Source organism: Dendrobates tinctorius, unplaced genomic scaffold (genome assembly GCF_039654945.1).
Source record: "Dendrobates tinctorius isolate UK_male_01 unplaced genomic scaffold, ASM3965494v1 ptg000028l, whole genome shotgun sequence".
NCBI lineage: Eukaryota > Metazoa > Chordata > Amphibia > Anura > Dendrobatidae > Dendrobates > Dendrobates tinctorius.
The window spans coordinates 79,613,395-79,633,845 of record NW_027361696.1 but is presented as its reverse complement, the minus strand read 5'-3'; the positions used below and the strand labels follow the sequence as shown (position 1 = coordinate 79,633,845).

The window sequence follows — 20,451 nt, the reverse complement described above, 5'->3', positions numbered from 1 at the left end:
TATATAGCCCCCCATCATGGTATATAGCCCCCCCAGCATGGTATAATACAGCCAAGCATGGTATATAGCCCCCCCCAGCATGGTATAATACAGCACAGCTTGGTATATAGCCCCCCCAGCATGGTATAATACAGCCCAGCATGGTATATAGCCCCCCCAGCAAGGTATAATACAGCCCAGCATGGTATATAGCCCCCCCAGCATGGTATAATACAGCCCAGCATGGTATATAGCCCCCCATCATTGTATATAGCCCCCCCAGCATGGTATATAGCCCCCCCCAGCATGGTATAATACAGCCCAGCATGGTATATAGCCCCCCCAGCAGGGTATGATACAGCCCAGCTTGGTATATAGCCCCCCCAGCATGGTATGATACAGCCCAGCATGGTATGATACAGCCCACTAGTGTTTTGGTACAGTGCGTTGTGATGTGTAGCAATCCTAATGCATCCTGATCCAGATTAGATCCCTATACTTAACATAGGGACGCACGGACCTGTGTTTGCATCAGGATCAGGATGCATCAGGTGCACCAACACATATCACAGCACTTACTAATTCACAAAGGACATTAACAAAAAATGCCGCAATACATGTTAAGACTGCAACCGAGGAGGAGCCGGGGCCTGATCACAAGAGCTGACAATCTGAGGAAGCAGCAATGCTGAATAACAGTCTACACTGCGTCACACGGGGAGAATGAGGCCCTCACTTCACAGGCAAAGACCTAGAACGAAGACTGCGGAAAACGGATATCTATTTAAAAAAAGAGCCGTTTAAAGAGCCAAAAGAGCCAGCTCTTTATGGTGAGCGGAGCCGAATGAGCCGGATCACCAAAAAGAGCCGAACTTCCCATCACTAGCTACCAGGACCTGCAGGTTATGTCCGGAAATAAGCCCCGCCCTCTTACACACACACTACTACAATTCCCGCCAGTCATAGCGCGCCGCACTTCCGCTTCCGTCCACAGAAAAAGATGGCCGTGTTCTCTAGTAAGTGTGGGTCAAGGAGACTCCTGTGCTTCGCAGGTGTGGGCTCGTACACGGCCGGGCACCGGGTGAGAGGGCTCTGTGACGTCATGTCATTGCCCGTCTGTCTGCACTGACAGCAGCAGGGTCTCCCCTCAATAGCGTTTTTTTTGTAATAGCTTTATTAACAATTAATTTTAGCACCACTATGATATAGATTACACATAAGTTTGTGAGGAAGAGCGTTTTTAAAGGCATTCGCCCATACTCGGACAACCCCTTTAAATGTTATTTTATTTTTAAATATATGTATGAGGGAAAGATGAACAGATAAATCCCCAGGATCCTGGTGCAGTGGCCCGATCAGTACTCCGTGCCCGCAGGATGGGAGCCCTGCACACCTCCCTCTACTTGTCAGAGTCCTCTCTCTTCATTGGTCAGCCTGGTGGAACGTCATGTGTTCCTCATCTTCCTAGGATGATGTTGCGGACACGCCAGCTAATCATGAGGACCCACGAATGCCTGGAGGCAGGAAGTGGCCTGCAGGGTTCCCATCAGTAGTCCATGACCAGGATCCGAGTATGAAGGCCATCTCACATATGATTGAACATACTGAATTTTGGTGTCATCCTTTTACAGCTGCTGTAAATCGCTTCATTGTCTTTTTTTTTTTTTTTTTCCTTCCTTGTTTTTGTTTTTTAAAGGAGTGGGAGCGTTCCTAAAAAATGCCTGGAACAAAGAACCTGTCGTAACCGTGTCCGTCGGCATTGGGATTTTGGGTAAGATCTTCTGGCGTGCAATTAAAAAGGCTGAGTGTAAAGGGACTTGCTCTAGAATAGCGCAGGTACGGTCCAAACAGTGCTGGCAGAGTCTAAGGCTGTGTGCCCACGTTGCATTTTTTTTAAGCGTTTCTGCTGCAGAAATGCTTAAAAACCACTAACAAAATGCATTCCCATGCAATCCTATGGGATTCCGCAGTTGCTGTGCCCATGCTGCGGATTTTACCTCTGCAGAATCGCATAGCGGTAAAATCCGCAGCATGTCCACTAATACTGTGTAATCATGGCAATTCCGCCGCCATAGGATTGCATTGAAACGCTCACTTTACGCATGTGGCTACGCTCACCGTGCGTAAAGTGAGCGCTTCATGAGGAGACTCTCCTCCATGCCCTGGGTACTATATTCCTGTAAAAAATAGAATTAAAATAAAAAATAGGGATATACTCATCTTCTGGCGGCCCCCGGAGTCCTTCCCACCCCTCACCACACTGCCGGCATCTTCCGGTCCCAGTGATGCATTGCGCAAATGACCTCTGATGATGTAGCGGTGTCGCGTGACCACTACGTCATCAGAGGTAATTCGCGCAAGGCATCCCTGGGAACGGAAGTTGCCACCAGCGCAATAAAGGACCGGGGGCTGACAGAGGGTAACTGTGTATGTGTGTATATATATATATATATATATATATATATATATATCTCATTTATTTTTTTTTTTTTTAACATTCTATCCTTTACTATTGATGCTGCATAGGCAGCATCGATAGTCAAAAGTTGGTCACACTTGTCAAGCACTATGCTTGACAAGTGTGACCAACCTGTCAATCACTTTTCCTAGCGATGCATCAAATAGCTTGGAAAAGCGATAGCATTCTGCATGCTAAAACGCTCGTGTTTTACCCGCGGTGGGGAGTTGCAGAAATGCTGCGGATGATTCCGCAGCATTTTTGCAACATGGGCACATAGCCTAAGGATTCCTCCTACCCACAAAGGGACTGGGAGTGCCCAGCTGTCAATTCATTGATACATTACCAGGAATAATAACAGAGGAATAGCACTTGGCAGAGTTCTGGAAAAGATGCCCCAAAGTCAGCATTTCGTGGGAAATGCAAGTATTAATTAAAACTTTGTGTGCAGGAGATAAAACTCTATTAAAGTTGGAACCCATTTTTGGACGTTTATTACTATAGATTTAAACGCAATCTGTCAGTAAGGGCACCCCCTCTCCCATCCCCAAACTGCACATATGTACATGAAGGTCTTTGAAATGTAAATCCGTCAACACTTTTTATATCTTCTATCTGTTGCCGCATTCCTCAGAAATCCGCGTTTTAATGCAAATGTGGCTTTAAGTGCTCCAGGCGTGACAGAGCACTTCTGAGGTTGTTTCCCCATCCAGTACCAGAATCTTTGGCTTGATTGATAGTTCACAGTCTGATTCCCTTGCCTGACATTGCACAGACTGTGAGCTATCAATCCAGCTAAAGGGGCTGCTGCTGGGTGGGGAAACAATCTCTAGAGGCTGGTGCTCTGGAAGTGCTCTGTCACGCCCAGAGCACTAAGGCTATGTGCATACGTCCAGAATTCCCGAGGATTTTATGCGTTTTTGCCACGTTTATTCACCGCGAAAGCGCATAACTTAAGCAGCCCATTGAATTCAATGGCATTCCACACATGCTGTGCTAATGTTGCGTATTTTTCCGTGGTAAAATCGCATCATGCTCATTCTTTTTGCGGATTCGCGGTAATTCCGCACACATAGGAATGCATTGTTCCGCTTACTTTCCGCAAGTAGCTATACCCACCATGCGCAAAGTAAGCAACATTATATCTTTTTACTACTGATGCTGCATAGGCAGCCTCAATACACTCCCTGACAGAAGTTATGTCGCTTATCCATGTTATGTAAATAAAAGCTTATAACCTGACGTTAAATTCATCCATTGGTTGTATAAATTATTCTTTTGAAAGCTGAAACCCTCCAAAATGTGGTTTAGGTTAAGAAAATAAATTGGCATCAATGCAGAAATATTGATCATTTAATGGACACAGAATGGTCAGATTTTGGCAAGACAAAAGTTTTGTCGGCCACAGAAAGTAATGTGATATTCAAACAAATAATTAACTTAAAATACAAAAATGTATGCTGCATAACATTGGTGAATGAAGTTGTGGTGCTATGAGTCATATTTATTATTTTGTGTGACTTCCATGACCTTGAAGGACTGCATCCATGCGGTTCAACAATGATTCATGCAATTTATTAATGAAGTCATCAGGAATAGCAAAGAATGCAGTCTTACATGCCCCCAGAGTTTATCTAGATTCTTTGGTTTTGTCTTCCAAGCTTCCTCTTTCATCCTACCCCAAACATGCTCAATGATGTTCATGTCTGGTGACTGGGCTGGCCAGTCCTTGAGCACCTTGATCTTTTTTGCCTGGAGGAACTTTGTTGTGGAGATGAATGTATGAGATGGAGCACCATCCTGCGGCAGAATTTGACCCCTTTTATGATTTGGAATATAATAGGTAGCTAATACTTCTTGATATTTTAGGCTATTGATATTGCCTTCCACCTTGCAAATGTTTTGCACACCCCCATACTGAATGTAACCCCAGATCATGATCTTTCCACCAAGTGTAACTGTTTTCTGGGTGTATTTTGGATCTATACGGGCTCCATTAGGTCTCCTGCAGTATTTGCGGTGGCTGTGGTGTAATTCTACTGAAGATTCATCAGAGAAATCCACCTTCTGCCACTTTTGCAGCATCCATCTGTTTAGCAGGCTGTGGGACTTTACAAATGCCACACGGTTTTTTATTTGCCTTTTGTTTAGTGCTGGCTTCTAGCCACTGATTCGACCATGAAGGCCATTTCGAGACAGAATCCTACAAACTGTTCTAGTTGACACAGGGACTTGAGGTGACCAGACCTGTTGGAGCTCTGCTGCAGTGGAAGAGGGCTTGCTTTGAATTTTCTAACCAACAAATGTTCCTCCTGAGCAGTTGTCTTGCGGGGTCTGCCGGACCTGGGCTTGTCAAACACATCTCCTGTCTCTTGGAATCTTTTTTTAATTTCTTTGTACTTTACTCTCAGACACATTAAAGGTGCCAGCCACCTCTGCAGTGGATCTGGTCTTCAGCCTCTTGATAATCCAGGCTTTGGTAGCAGGGTGGATTTTTGGCATGTTATCAGAGCTCAAGTGAAGGTCTAGGGTGCTGGGTCTCTTTTTATACACACCCACTAATTAACCGATCATTTACTGAGCGCAAGTGAGGATGTAAACTAGGATTGGGTGCTGTCACGTGGACCCGTCCTGTGTAACACGACCCGTAGGCCGGTAACTCAGACAACAAGACATGGCACGTGTAACTGTCCTGTGTGACACAGCCAGCAGGCCGGTACTAAAACAGCAACACATGGGGGGAAGGGGAAACAATTACAATGGTGGGCCCTGCGATAGGGAACGGGGACGTGGCGACCTCCTGCACTCCCCTGAATCAGTGTCCCTCACACTCCTAACGCTCCCCATACAGGCTCCTCACCTGTCGCCGATCCGGATACCTGTCACCCTAGCACACCCTACACCTATCCCTTGCTAGGGAGCTGGGTGGTGCAGGCACTGGCCCCACCGCTGTACTAATACACACCAGGGGAAACACAAAAATAGGCATTAGACCTACCGGTAATTGTTTCCAGGAGTCCATCCTGACAGCACCAGGGAGGATGTCCCTCGCCTCCTTGCAGGAACAGGAAGAGCACACAAGAGGTTAAAAACAGTCTCCACCCCCATTCCCTCAGTGTTTATCCAAGTACCACACCATGGATGATGCAACTGAACACTTTATTTACAGAAACATATTACGACATATGGCATCATTAATTCGGGAAGGGAACTATCCGTGCTGTCAGGATGGACTCCTGGAAACGTAATTACCGGTAGGTCAAATGCCTATTTTCCAGGACGTCCCTCCTGACAGCACCAGGGAGAATACCAAAGTATCCCCTTAGGGTGGGATGACTGCCTGGAGAACCATTCTCCCGAAAGCAGTCTGTTGGTTAGATAACAAATCTAATTTGTAATGCTTACAGAATGTGTCCAACCTGGACCAGGTTGCGGCCGTACAGACTTGGTTTACTGAAGCCCCTGCTCTTTCCACCCAGGAAACTGATAAAGCTCGTGTTGAGTGAGCTTTTAACCCTTCTGGGGGAGGAACCCCCTGAGAGACATAGGCTAAACTGATTAGCGATGTTATCCATCTCGCGATGGAGGCTTTTGAGGCTTTTCTCCCTTTGTTTTTTCCCCCCCAAAGAGTAGAAATAGGTTATGGTCCTGTCTCCAACCCTGCGTGGCCCTGATGTAATCAATAACTGCCTGGCGTACTTCTAATTCGTGCAGGGCCCTTTCTTTGTCATTTGAGGGGTTCTCACAAAAGGAAGGTAAAATTATTTCCGGGTCTAAGTTTTGAACTTTGGGCAAAAAGGTGGCGTCTAATCTCATGATTATTCGATCCTCCCAGATTCGGAGATATGGGTCTCGGATAGATAGCACCTGTATCTCACTTATCCGTTTTACAGTGGTGATCGCCACTAAGAATGCTACCTTCATGGTTCGATGTGAGATGGGTATCTCCTGACTCTGGATAAAGGGATCTGAGCAAAGGGACCGCAGGACAAGACTAAGATCCCATGGGAGGGACTGACCTCCTGACTGTGGGACGTAACCTCTGAGTTGCCCTGATAAATATTATTACCCAGGGATGGGAGGCCAAGGGGTAGTCAAGAAAGGCCGAAATCTGGACCTTCAGTGTGCTAGGCCTAAGTCCTTTATTAAAGCCTGCCTGAAGAAAATCCAGTATCTTTGGGATGTCTGGCTTTCCTTCTGCTGAGTCGGGCCTGCCACAATCCAGACAGAATCTTTTCCAAATTTTGTGGTATATCGCAGAAGTTATGGGTTTTCTGCTGGCCTCAATAGTCGATATGACCTGGTCTGACAGGCCTCGAGCCCTCAGGATCTGCCATTCAGGATCCCGGCTGACACATGAAGTCTCCCTGGATCTTGGTGAAGCACCGGCCCTTGGTGAATGATGTCTTCCCTCTGTGGAAGCAGGAGTGGTCGATCTTCTGCCATAATCCCCAGGAGTGGAAACCAGCTCCTTTTTGGCCAATAAGGTGCTATCAGTAGCACTCTTGCCTGATCCTCCTGAATCTCCCTGAGGATGGCTGGAATGAGAGCTATCGGGGGGAAATGCATATGAGAGAGTCTGCCCCCACTTCTGGCTTAGGTCGTCTACCCCTTCTGGATAGTCCAACGGATTCACAGAGAAAAACCTGTACGTCTACGTATTCTTTCTGGTTGCGAAGAGGTCTATCTGCGGTCTTGCCCAGCGCTGGCATAAGTTCTGAAAGATCGGTGTTCAGCTCCCACTCCCGTGGGACAGATCTTCTGCCTGCTTAAATAATCTGCCACTGTGTTTTGCGACCCTTCGAGGTGGACGGCTGTTACTGACAACCGTATTTTCAGCCCAGGAAAAGATCTTTTTTGCCAGGTCCTGGAGTGCCCAGTGCCTTGTTCCACCTTGATGCCGGAGGAAGAATACCACCGTCACATTGTCCGATAGAATTTTGACGTGTTGATTTCTTAGTTTGTCCTGATTTTTTCTTAGGGCCTCCTATGTGGCGTAAAGTTCCTTGTAATTGGAGAAGGTGGACCGCATGTTTGCCGGCCATTCTGCCTTCTAGATGAGCCCCCCCCAGCCCTATTTGCTGGCGTCTGTAGTGATTGACGCATGGGGAGATGATCCAGGTTTTGTCGTTGCATCCACCACACCAGGGATCTTTTTACTGCTGGAGACAAGGCCATTTTCTTGTCTAGGGAGGTCTGGTGACGATCCCAGGCTGCCAGTTCTTCTTTTTGAAGGGTTCTCGCTTGGAACTGTGCCCATCGGACACAAGGGATGCAGGATGTCATGAGGCCCAGAGCGCGCATGGCTATTCTGATGGAAACGCGGCCTTTTTGAAGTTCCTTCATGCTGTATCCTTGTCTGTTTTTCTGGTGGTAAGAAGGAAGTTCTGCTTCTGGAGTCCAATAGTACCCCCCAAAAAAATCTTTCTTCTTTCTGGTACTAGGTTCGATTTTTCTTTGTTTATGATCCAGCCCAGAAACTCTAGAACCTCTATTGTCTTCTCCTTGTGTCGCCGTAGTTCTTCTGCCGATCTCGCCACCAGGAAGTCGTCTAGGTATGGAATGATGATTTCTGCGATTTCTTAGGAACGCCACCACTTCCGCGATTAGCTTCGTAAAGACTCGAGGTGCCGAGGCCAGACCAAAAGGAAGACACTGAAATTGAAAGTGGCAGGTCCGATTCTGAAGTCTTACTGCAAACCTCAGGAATCTCTGTGACATTGGGTGAATTGGCACCTGATAGTAGGCACTTTTCAGGTCCAGGGTACACATCAGGGCATTCTTGTCTATCAGATGGACTGTGGATCTGATTGACTCCATTCGGAATTTTTTGTACGTGACCCAGGCATTTAAGGGTTTCAGATTTATAATGGTACGGGATTCTCCGGATGGCTTCGCGATGGCAAATAGGGACAAATAGTGGCCCGCCCCAATTTCTGCCTGGGGAACCGGAATTACCACCCCTAAGTTTGCCAGTTCTGTCACGTCAACCCACATCTGGGAGTCGTCTTTTATTCTGCGGGGAGAAATGGACCTTTCGTGGGGAGGGGATGAAAATTCTATTTGGTAACCCTCTGCTATTGTCCTTAGTACCCACTGATTTTTTTGTGATCTGAGACCACTGGGAACTGAATTCTCTGAGTCGACCCCCTATGTTGGTATAGTCATGTTCTCCTGGATCTAGTACGTGATCCAGAAGGGGGGGCTCTAGATCTTCCAGCTCAAGTGGGTGCTACCGAAGGAACCCCTCTGAGAGCTCCCCTGGTACCTATAGTACTGCTGCCTTCTATATCCCCCGGGTCTACGAAAGGGCTGGTCCCTACGCGGCTTTTCCTCAGGGAACCCTTTCTTTACATCAGATGCTTTTTCTAATATATCATCCAATGCTAGGCCAAAGACTTTTAACCCAGAGAAGGGAAGGGCACAGAGCTTGTTTTTAGAGGCTCCGTCACCCATCCAGGTCTTTAACCAGATGGCTCTGCGTGCCGAATTTGACAAAGAGCCATTCCGGGCGGCAATTCTAACAGATTCCGCCGATGCTTCTGCTAGGAAGGCTGTGGCTGACTTCATGATCGGAAGAGAATCTATAATTTCCTCCCTTGGGGTTTTGTTAGTTAAATGTTCCTCTAACTGGCCCAACCATAAACACATAGACCTTGCTACCGAAGTAGTTGCTACATTTGTTTTAATTAAGGCTGCTGATGTTTCCCAGGCCTGCCTTAGTAGGTTATCTGCCTTCCTATCCATGGGGTCCCTCAGACTAGACGCGTCCTCAAAAGGTTTCGTTGTTTTCTTGGCTACTTTTGCCACAGGGACATCAATTTTGGGAACTACCTCCCATTCTTTAATGTCCTCGGGGTCGAAGGGGAGCCGTCTCTTAAAGTCCCGGGATATCACGAGACGTTTTTCCGCCTCCTCCCATTCCTCCAGGACCATAGCTCGCACATGGTCGTTCACTGGAAATACTACTTTCCTCTGCGCCCTAAGGTCCCCGAACATCATGTCCTGCCTGGACTGAGGTTTCTGGACCTCCTCAATCTGCATTGTGTCTCTGACCGCCTGAACTAGATTGTATCATCCGAGGAAAAGAGGTATCTTTTCCCATACTCTCGCCTTCTTCCTGATCCGACTCTGAGGAGTAGGAACCTTCCTCCTAACTAAGCTCCATCTCCTGTCTGGTTTGCTTAGCACTGGGGCCTGGACTGGCTGGCTGTGGCTAGGACAAGGTGGCCACGGAAGCCTGGACCTCCTCTCGAATCAGCGATCTCATCTCCGATAGGAGGGACGGCTGTTCGCCTTTGATTACTTTGGCCGTACAATTGTCACACAGCAACTTCTTGTGCTTGCTGGGGAGCTTAACTCTGCATACGGGACACTTATTGGGCTTCCCTGGGTCTTTCTCCGCCTGTTTGGTCGTGGGAACGGGCGCTGTCGGTTGTGCCTTTTCCTGCATAGTGCAAGAGAGGGACAGTCAGGCTCTGATCTGGGTGTCAGTCGGTCGGTCTGCGCTATGCGCACTTGCCCCATCCGGGTCAATTCTGCCCTGGTTCTCCATCGCTGTTGAGAGCCTCTGCGAGGTCAGGACAGGAGGGTGCTGCCTGTCTGTCTGATACCGCGCTCTGCTCCTTCACAGCGCCCGCCGGCGGCCTGTATTTCCGGCGCTCTGACGTCACTGGAAGTGCGTCGCGGTCTCTCTGCACGCGACTTCCGGTCCCCGCACTGCTGCTGGCGTCGGAGCCGAGAGCCTCCGCTGCGGGAGGAAGCAGCTCTACCCAGGGCGCTCGTCCTCCCCTGGTCTCTGTGACTGAGGGACCCCTACCCAGGAGGGTTTCAGCTTCGGGGCCGCTTCACAGGAGGAAGGATTGGCAGGGCCGCCCGATTCCCCTGGACCCCTCCGGTAAGCCGACTCCTTTTGTGCGTCCCTCCGTGCAGGGACAGGAAGAAACACTGAGGGAATGGGGGTGGAGGTTTTTAACCTCTTGTGTGCTCTTCCTGTCCCTGCAAGGAGGCGAGGGACGTCCTCCCTGGTGCTGTCAGGAGGGATGTCCTGGAAAAGACTTATCTTGCTCTGCTGCAGCACCAAGCAGCAGAGTGCATCACCGGATTAACTTTTCGCAGTGGCTCGACACCTCAGAGCCAGCTGCCACCTTAACCATCTCACTCTGCTGCGGAAACCGGGCAGCCAGAGTTCAAAACCAGTTTCAGCAGTGGCTCCAACCTTCAAGCTAGCTGCTAACTTCACCAGGTTTCTGCAGACCTCAGCCAGCTGCTCCCTTCACTGTGGTTGGAATCCCAAAAAGACGCTATCACCAACACCTGCTCATAGACCATGTGACCCTATATAGGAAAAGGGAATGGTCAAATGATCAGGTGCTAAAGGCTGCTATAATCCCAGTGACCACCGGGGGCAAAAGGCAAAGCAAAGAAAACATCAAGTGCAATGACCCTAATGGCCACCGGGGATAGAACTGAAACCACCAGCTTAAGGAAAAAATGAAGGTTACTAGTGCTTTTTATCTGTTATGATCCAGTATGGCTCATGACAGGTGCATTATATGACCAGGCGACAAAACTTCTGTCTTGCCAAAATCTGACCATTCTGTGTCCATTAAATGATCAATATTTCTGCATTGATGGCAATTTATTTTCTAAACCTAAACCACATTTTGGAGGGTTTCAGCTTTCAAAAGAATAATTTATACAACCAATGGATGAATTTAATGTCAAGTTATAAGTTTTTATTTACATAACATGGATAAGCGACATAACTTCTGTCAGGGAGTGTACTAAAATGTTGGTCACACTTGTCAAACACTGTTTGAAGAGTGTGACCAACCTGTCAATCAGTTTTCCAAGCGATGCTACAGATCGTTTGGAAAATGCTAGTATTCTGCAATACTCTCCTCAGGGGAAGAGTCCTGAGGAGAGAATTTGCATATTCCCAGTGCCTTCTGGGATAAGTGAAGAGTCTCCGCGAGCTCAACGATCGCTGGATTTTGGCCGTTGCAGCTGGAAAGAGGAAATCGGTATTGGCGCGAGTATTTTGGCTCATTTTTCATCGCTTTGAAATCTTTCACAATAACAATATGGAAGAGGCCAGGAGCCATTTGGTGAGCTGCATTTCTTGCTACATGTTCAGACTTACGAGTGGAAAAGCCAAACTTCACATGCCACAAATACAAGCTTGTGTCCCTGTTGGAGGAAAAGTTGCAAAATCTCGGAGAGGTTAGCTACATTGAAGCTCATTAAGGAAGGTGAAGAGTTCTTAGACAGAGCAGAATTATCTCTTCATGTTACAGAAAGAGAAGAAATTCGAAGTGCACCTGAAGAAAGAGAGGAATGAAAACATGTGACCCAGAGAAGCAGGAGGATCGGGAGGCGGTCAGCGCCCATACTGCTAAGGAACCAGTACCAGGCTCTTACACAGGAGAACGATGAAGAAATACTTCAGGATAAGACTTTGCCCACAAACAGCAACCTTGTACGCCTTCAGAATCCTCCTGGATGGAGGAAGAAAAATGTTGTGAAGAAGAAACAGAGAGTGCTGGTCATGGGGGATTCCCTGATGAGAGGAACAGAGGCCGCTATCTGCAGACCGTATATAACCTCAAGAGAAATGTGCTGTCTTCCAGGTGCAACAATGTGTCTGACAGGATATCAGGACTCTTCAGACATACTGATGACTACCCATTCCTGCTAATACATGTGGGGACAAATGACACCGCAAAAAACGACCTGGAAACCATCTGCAGTGACTTTGAAAACTATGGTAAGAAAGTGAAAGAACTGGGAGCGCAGGTGGTCTTCTCTTCCATCCTCCCAGTGGATGGCCATGGAACAAGGAGGTGGAATAAGATTCTGCAGGTGAACAACTGGCTACGTCGATGGTGCCGTCAGCAACGGTTTGGATTTATGGATCACGGAGTGAACTACCTATACGATGGACTACTTGCTAGAGATGGGGTGCACCTTACGAAGACTGGAAAACATGTATTTGGAAGTCGCCTTGCTACACTTGTAAGGAGAGCTTTAAACTAGAACAATATGGGAAGGGAAGCAAAAGGCCAGAAAAAGCCATACACCTGACAAATGCTATTGAGAACTCTGCTAATAGAAGTGGAAAGGAAGAACAAAGACGAAAGAATCTAATTAATAAAAATATTGGGGAAAGAGAAACCAATCACAAACTAAAATGTTTCTATACTAATGCACAAAGCATGGGCAACAAACAAGGAGAATTGGAACTACTAACTCAGGAAAAGAAATGACATCATTGGAATCACTGAAACTTGGTGGGACAATACACATGATTGGAATACAAGGATAGAAGGATACAACTTATTTGCTAGAAACAGACTTGATAAATGAGGAGGAGGTGTCGCATTGTATATTAGAAACGCGTATATCTGCATAGAGATTGAAGCTTCAGAGACTGGGAGTTCTGTGGAAACTGTTTGGGTAAGAATACAAGGACAGAACAATGGAAAGGACACCATTGTAGGCATTTACTACAGGCCGCCTGTGCAAGCTGAAGATATGGATGAACTCTTTATGCATCAAATGGCCAAATTCTCAAAAAAAAAATATGACATAGTTGTCATGGGAGATTTCAACTATCCAGACATTTGTTGGGAATCTCTCTCAGGCAAAACTAACAGGTCAAGGAAATTCTTATCCTCTCTTGCTGACAACTTTATCTTCCAAAAGGTAGGGGAGAAAACAAGGGGAACTGCTATCTTGGATCTAATCCTTATAAACAAGGAGGAAATGGTTGAGGAGGTAAAAGTGGCTGGGACCCTAGGAGGTAGCGACCATGCTATTTTAGAATTTTGGATAACTAGAGGAGGAAGACCTGTGAAGACTCAGACGTCAAGGTTAGATTTCAGAAAGGCAGATTTTAAGGGATTCAGAAAGAGAATTGGAGGGATCCAATGGCTGGATATCCTTAAAGACAAAAATGTCCAGGAAGGATGGGAAATCTTGAAAAATGAAATTCTCAAAGCACAATTGTTAACAATTCCAAAAAGAGGGAAGAATAGGAAGCATTTAAGGAAGCCAGGATGGATGAACACAGAACTTAAGCACATGCTAAAAAGGAAAAAAGAAATGTTTATAAAATGGAAAGAGGGAGGCATATCTAAAGAAGAATATAATGCTGTCTGCAGAACTTGTAGGGCACAAATCAGATTATTAAAGCTGATAATGAATTGAGGCTTGCAAGAGATGTTAAAAGCAATAATAAAGGATTTTGGGGATATGTCAAAACTAAAAGAAAAGTCAAAGATGCTATAGGATTTTTACAGGCTGAAAATGATGAAATGGATGTTGAGAAGGCCGAACTTTTAAATTCCTATTTTGCATCTGTTTTCTCTCAGAAAGGAAATGTAACATCAACTGTTCTTCACTGTCCTATAAAGGGAATAGAAGAATCCAGGATATCTATAAATAGAGATAGTGAGGAAACACTTAGCTAACCTAAATGAATTCAAGTCTCCAGGTCCAGATGAATTACACCCCAGAGTGCTGAAGGAGATAGCAGAATAAATTTTGGAACCCCTCTCCATGATCTTTGAAAATTCTTGGAGAACAGAAGTCCCAGAAGACTGGAGAAGAGCAAATGTTGTTCCTATCTTCAAAAAGGGGAAGAAAGTGGACCCAGGCAACTATAGGCTGGTGAGTCTGACTTCTATACCAGGAAAGATCTTTGAACAAATTATTAAACAACATGTATGTAAGTACCTGGATAAGAATGAAGTAATTAAACAGTTAGCATGGGTTTGTAGCTAATAAGTTATGTCAGACTAACTTAATTTCCTTCTATGACAGAATCACTGACTGGGTGGATCAGGGAAATGCTGTATAGTATATCTTGACTTCAGCAAAGCATTTGACAAAGTATCTCAGACAATCCTTATTGAAAAAATGGCTAAGTATGGAATGGACAAGGCAACTGTTAGGTGGATTCATAACTGGCTTAGTGATCGGACCGAAAGAGTGGTTATAAATGGCTGCACATCCAGTTGGAAGAATGTCTCAAGTGGGGTACCACAGGGCTCTGTCCTGGGCCCTGTTTTGTTCAACATCTTTATCAACGATTTAGATGAAGGGATTGAGGGTAAACTGATTAAGTTTGCTGATGACACAAAACTAGGAGGGATAGCTAATACTAGAGAAGAGAGATGAGATTCAAAATGATATAAATAAATTGGAGCTGTGGACAGCAAACAGAATGATTTTTAACTGGGAAAAATGCAAAGTACTACATCTGGGCAATAAAAATGAAAAAAGCATATACAGAATGGGAGGAATAGGGCTAAGCAACAGCACATGTGAAAAAGACTTGGGTATACTAATAGATCAAAGACTGAATATGAATCAGTGAGATGCAGCAGCAAAAAAGGCAAATGCAATTCTAGGATGTATTAACAGAAGCATACAATCTAGATCACGTGAAGTCGTTATTGCCCTCTACTCTTTGGTCAGACCTCATCTGGAATACTGTGTCCAGTTTTGAGCGCCACATTTTAAAAAATAAATCAACAAACTGGAGCAAGTTCAGAAAAGAGCGACCAGAAGGTGACCGATCTGCAAACCCTGTTTTATGAGGAAGTGTTGCAGGATTTGGGAATGTTTAGCTTGCAGAAGAGAAGACTGAGAGGAGACTTATTAGCTATCTACAAATATCTGAAGGGCTGTCACATTGTAGAAGGATCATCTTTATTCTCATTTGCTCAAGGAAAGACTAGAAGCAATGGGATGAAACTGAATGGGAGGAGACACAGATTAGATATTAGAAAAAACTTTTTGACAGAGTGATCAATGAGTGGAACAGGCTGCCATGAGAGGTGGTGAGTTCTTCAATAGAAGTCTTCAAACAGAGGCTGGACAGACATCTGTCTGGGATGATTTAACGAATCCTGCTTTGAGCAGGGGGTTGGACCAGATGGCCCAGGAGGTCCCTTCCAACTCTACGATTCCATGATTCTAAGCTAATTACGCTTGCAAAACACTAGTTTTTTGCGGGAATTACGCATGTGGAATTCTAGCGTCTTTCCCGCGGCAGGGAGTTGCGGAATTGCCGCGGAAATTTCCGCAATTGCGCAAGTTTGCACATTAGCCTTAAAGCTTCATATTCATATGAATGAAAACACTAGTTATTTGGGAATACAGCAACAGAAGATATAAAGGTATCAATAGATTTACATTTCAAAGACCTGAATGACCATATATGCAGTTTGGAAGGGGCTGCAGGGGGTTCATCTTACTGACATCTTAAGGTGTGTTTTTTTTTTTTTTTTTTTGTCTTTTAAACATAAGAGTTTGATGTCATATCATTAGTGGTGCTGAACTCTGTGAACGCCACTGGCATTTCTATCATGGATTACTAACAATAGCAGAGTATTAAAAAAAAGAAAGAGACCTCTTGGTGTGCCCCAATTGATTGTCTGTAAAAGTTTTTTTTTTTCCACTTATGGGGACAAATTTTCTTTCCCTCCTTTTTTTTTTTTTTTTTTCTTTTATATCTAAATTCATGTGTTTAGGGAGAAGTCATTTTGCCAGTTGGATTTCATTAAAAATGTTCCACCGTTCTTCTTTTTTGCCACAAACTCATCCCTGATGCAGTTTGTGTTGACAAATCAGCTCAAGAATAGACTGACAAGAGTTAAACACTACCTGCAGACCATTATAGTGGGTTCATTGACAGATTCTTGGTTAACTCCTTCTACAGCCAGCCATAGACAATGCAGTACAGAGGCTATAGGAAGTAAACGGTGCAAAATTTTGAATGTAACCAAATTGCAAAAAGGATTTGTAGCCCCAATTGCATGCATTTAATAAAAAAAAATTGTCTCTAAAAGAGGGCAACCCCTTTCTTTTCAGGTGTGGGGGCTTGTCAGTGCTCCAGTATTTCCCATACTGCCCTTGTACATGAGTGTGCCATGTCCTGACCAGACAATAACTTGTCATCTTTGTCATTGCAGCCGCTATTACTCCTTTCGTCAGTCCTTATACGAAATACGCCTCCATGTACAACAGAGCTGTACCCTACAGTTACCCGGGTAAGAGGTCTCATGTCTCTGACTGATGGACAGTACTAAGGGCACCAGCACCCAAGAATATGTCTGGCCCATAGATCTTAACATCCCATTTACGTATTAAGAAAAACATGGATTTCCCTGGAATAAGACATCGGATCTCCGATATCAAGGTGTCATTTTATTTAGCTCCCTATGACCTGCATGCCTATATAGACAGCCTGATCTTACTGACAGATGCACTTTAATGTGCTTCCCAGGCATCTGCATAAAGAAAACTTTTGGTGTTGGACTTATCATACAACTACAAGACCAGATCGCCTTATTGCAGGGATACCGTAAGATTCAAACATGAACATAATTGTTTCATTAATGTACTTTTCTATCAGTTCCAGTTCGGGATGACGGGAACATGCCGGATATTCCCAGCCATCCCTGTGACAAAGTTGGGCCTAATTTGGATTGGCTGAAGAACCTGTAATTGTGAAGACCCAGTCTGTGTCTCATCAGAAATCTTCTATGAACTCTCGCTTGTTGTCACATCAGATGGTCACACATTGCAACGCGTCAGCCAGGAATGTAGAAATGAGTAAATTATTCTTCTGGAAGAACGATGTGTAAAGGACATACGGTTTTCCAGAATTACCTTTGTGGTATCGTTAACACAATAAATCTACTTTCCCAATAGAATGCACTTTTTGTTTTACTCTGGAGTGCTATTATATTAAACACACGTGGTCAAAATTGTTGGTACCCCTCGTTTAATGACAGAAAAGCCCACAATAGTCACAGAAATAACTTGAATCTGACAAAAGTAATAATCTAAAATCTATGAATATGAACAAATGAAAGTCAGACATTGCTTTTCAACCATGCTTCCACAGAATTTTTTTAGAAAATAAAACTCATGAAATAGGCCTGGACAGAAATGATGGTACCCTTAACTTAATATTTTGCTGCACAACCTTTTGTGGCAATCGCTGCAATCAAACGATTCCTGTAACTGTCAATGAGACTTCTGCACCTTTCGACAGGTACTTTGGCCCACTCCTCAAGAGCAAACTGCACCAGTTGTCTGGTGTTTGAAGGTTGCCTTTTCCAGACGGCATGTTTCACTTCTTTCTAAAGATGCTCAATAGGATTTAGGTCAGGGCTCATAGAAGGCCACTTCAGAATAGTCCAATGTTTTCCTCTTAGCCATTCTTGGGTGTTTTTAGCTGTGTGTTTTGGTCATTATCCTTTTGCAAGACCCATGACCTGCGACTGAGACCAAGCTTTCTGACGCTGGGCAGCACAATTCTCTCTAGAATCCCTTGACAGTCTAGAGATTTCATTGTACCCTGCACAGATTCTAGACACTCTGTGCCAGATGCAGCAAAGCAACCCCAGAACATAACAGAGCCTCCTCCATGTTTCACAGTAGGGACAGTGTTCTTTTCTTGACATGCTTCATTTTTCCATCTGTGAACATAGAGCTGATGTGCCATGCCAAAAAGTTCAATTTTTGTCTCATCTGTCCATAGGACATTCTCCCAGAAGCTTTGTGGCTTGTCAGCAAGTAGTTTGGCAAATTCCAGTCTGGCTTTTTTTTTTTTTTTTTTCTTCCAACAATGGTGCCCTCCTTGGTAGTCTCCCATGAAGTCCATTTTGGCTCATACAACGACGGATGGTTCATTCTGACACTGATGTTCCTTGAGCTTGAAGTTCACCTTTAATCTGTTTAGAAATTTTTCTGGGCTCTTTTGTTACCATTCGTATTATCCGTCTCTTTGATTTATCAGTTTTCCACATGTTTGTCTATAATTTTCTTTCTAATCTCCTGAGACAACTTTCCTTCGCTTCCTCTCGTCCATGTTGAGTGTGATACACACCATGTCACCAAACAGCACAGTGAGTATCTGTAGCCCTATATACAGACCCACTCACTGATTCCAAGAATGTAGACACCTGTGATGCTAATTAGTGGACACACCGTGATTTAACATGTCCATTCTGTCACATTATTTTCAGGAGTACCATCATTTCTGTCCAGGCCTATTTCATGGGTTTTATTTTTATTTTTTTTAAATTCTGTGGAAGCATGATTGAGAAGTAATGTCTGACTTTCGCTTGTTCATTTTCATAGATTTTTTATTTATTACTTTTGTTAGATTCAAGTTTTTTCTGTGACCATTGTGGGTTTTCTGTCATTAAACGAGGGGTACCAACAATTTTGACGTGTGTATGCTCTATAGACCTCCATATACATTACATTGCTGTTGGACGATCCATCGCTGACCCGCTCTCTCTCCCTTATACAGGAGCGAAATCTGGCAGCGGCTTATGTCTGGGAGACAATATGATCGGCAGTCCAAAATCAGACATATCAATTTTTCCCCCAACAATAAATTGTTTGAGGCTCCCATACAGGTGCAGCCAACATTAGCCTATTATGTATGGGGGAGGGGGATCTTAAGAATCCATTTTGGCCTGTGTGAATGTGGTAGCATCTTTTCATTCATTGGACTGTCTGGGTTTTCTAAACCAAATTTCAAATCTCTTATTAGTGAATGTGCACACAGTTTTTTCAGGAGTTATAGGATTGGTGCCTTTCAAAATAATAAAAAGCCTGAAAAATCCTTAAAAAATATTAAAAGGGAACCTGTTACGTCATTTTTAGCATGTGAACTGTCCCCAGTGCTTTGTTAGTGATGCAATGTGCATCACTAATACCTTTTTTGCTAATTAAAAACGGCACTGTAATCATGTGCAAAAAGCACTTTATTAGTTTGTACCAGCTCATTTAGTCATAGGGGTGTGCTTCTTGGGCATCATCGCCTCCCACGCAACGTGACGTTCCAGGGGCGCCGATGTCACTCAAATCCGCTATAAAATCCTGCGCTTGCACAGTGTTTAGCCACGCTTGTATGCAAGGCAATACAAGCCTTCTTTCCTGTAGCCACGCTTGTGCAGTGTTGAGCCTTGAGACGTGCTTGCTACACACCGCACAAGTGCAGCTCCACACTGCACAAGTGCAGGATTTTACAGCGGATTCGAGTGATGTTGGCGCCCCCGGAACATCAATCAAATTGCGTGGGAGGTGACAATGCCCATGACTGAACGAAAATGAAGCCACATCCCTATGACTAAATGAGCCGGTACGATCCGACTATGAACATTACATCACTAACAACACACTGGGGACAGTTAGATGCTACAAATGATGTGACAGGTTCCCTTTAAACGCCTCATATTATCCTAAAAATTGCTGGTCATATGTTAATTTTTTTTTTCATTGCCCTCCCCCCCTCCTGTTTTGAAAAATACCTGGTGGGAGAAAACAAAGTACATATCCCTCTTTTTTGAAGCGGCTCCTGATGGACTCCGTCCCAAGCTAGACATCATCCAGAACTTCCCGAAATGCTTCAGGATAAAAAAAACAACTTCCCAAAAGAGGAGCGTTCACTGAAGTGGTTTTACACTGGAAGACTTAACGTTTATAGGGATGAGCGGACCCGTTGAAGTTCAGGTTTGACTGAACTTTAGTGCAAATTTTGGTTCTGGTACCAGAACTTCAGAATCCAAACCCCATAAAAGTCAAAGGAGACCCAAACATTGGTGTTGTAAAATGGTCACAGTAAGGGCGAGGGAGCTGCCAACAAAGCGGAATCTCTCGTCCCGGAACGCCAAACAGTAAAACCGTTTTTTGGGATTGAGTTCAGCAGCAGACACTAGCTGTCTGGCACAACCCTTGAATTTTAGTTTGGTTTTGCTCATCTCTAAACATTTTAATTGCTTTAATCAAATCCTCTGTGTATGTACCCTTTGCGCTAGTTTAAGGGCTTTTTCAGCCTGGTCAGATTGTTCCAGACAGACACTCTTTGAAAACTTGTTTAATATCCATCCATTAGACAAATGGACCATTGCATTCAAAGGTATAAATGTACCACTGCTCCATTCATCCATTTTCAGCTTTTTTTTTTTTTCTGTACTGCTCCT

At 44.7% G+C, this 20,451-nt stretch overlaps 1 protein-coding gene across 3 annotated transcripts; it reads left to right on the top strand.

Annotated features, from left to right (window-relative positions):
• Positions 1–853: 853 nt before the first annotated feature.
• On the top strand, positions 854–17,163 carry NDUFA3 (NADH:ubiquinone oxidoreductase subunit A3). Of its 3 annotated transcripts, none has more exons than XM_073571068.1 (4): positions 854–995; positions 1,676–1,750; positions 16,420–16,497; positions 16,863–17,163. In XM_073571068.1, the coding sequence occupies exons 1-4, from the start codon at positions 980–982 to the stop codon at positions 16,952–16,954; spliced, it is 261 nt and encodes an 86-aa protein (XP_073427169.1). In that variant the 5' UTR covers positions 854–979; the 3' UTR covers positions 16,955–17,163. The 3 variants fall into 3 exon arrangements, with proteins under 3 accessions (XP_073427169.1, XP_073427168.1, XP_073427167.1); XM_073571067.1 differs by having other exon boundaries at positions 965–1,031; XM_073571066.1 differs by lacking the exon at positions 854–995 and adding an exon at positions 1,475–1,550.
• The last annotated feature ends 3,288 nt before the right edge of the window (positions 17,164–20,451 follow it).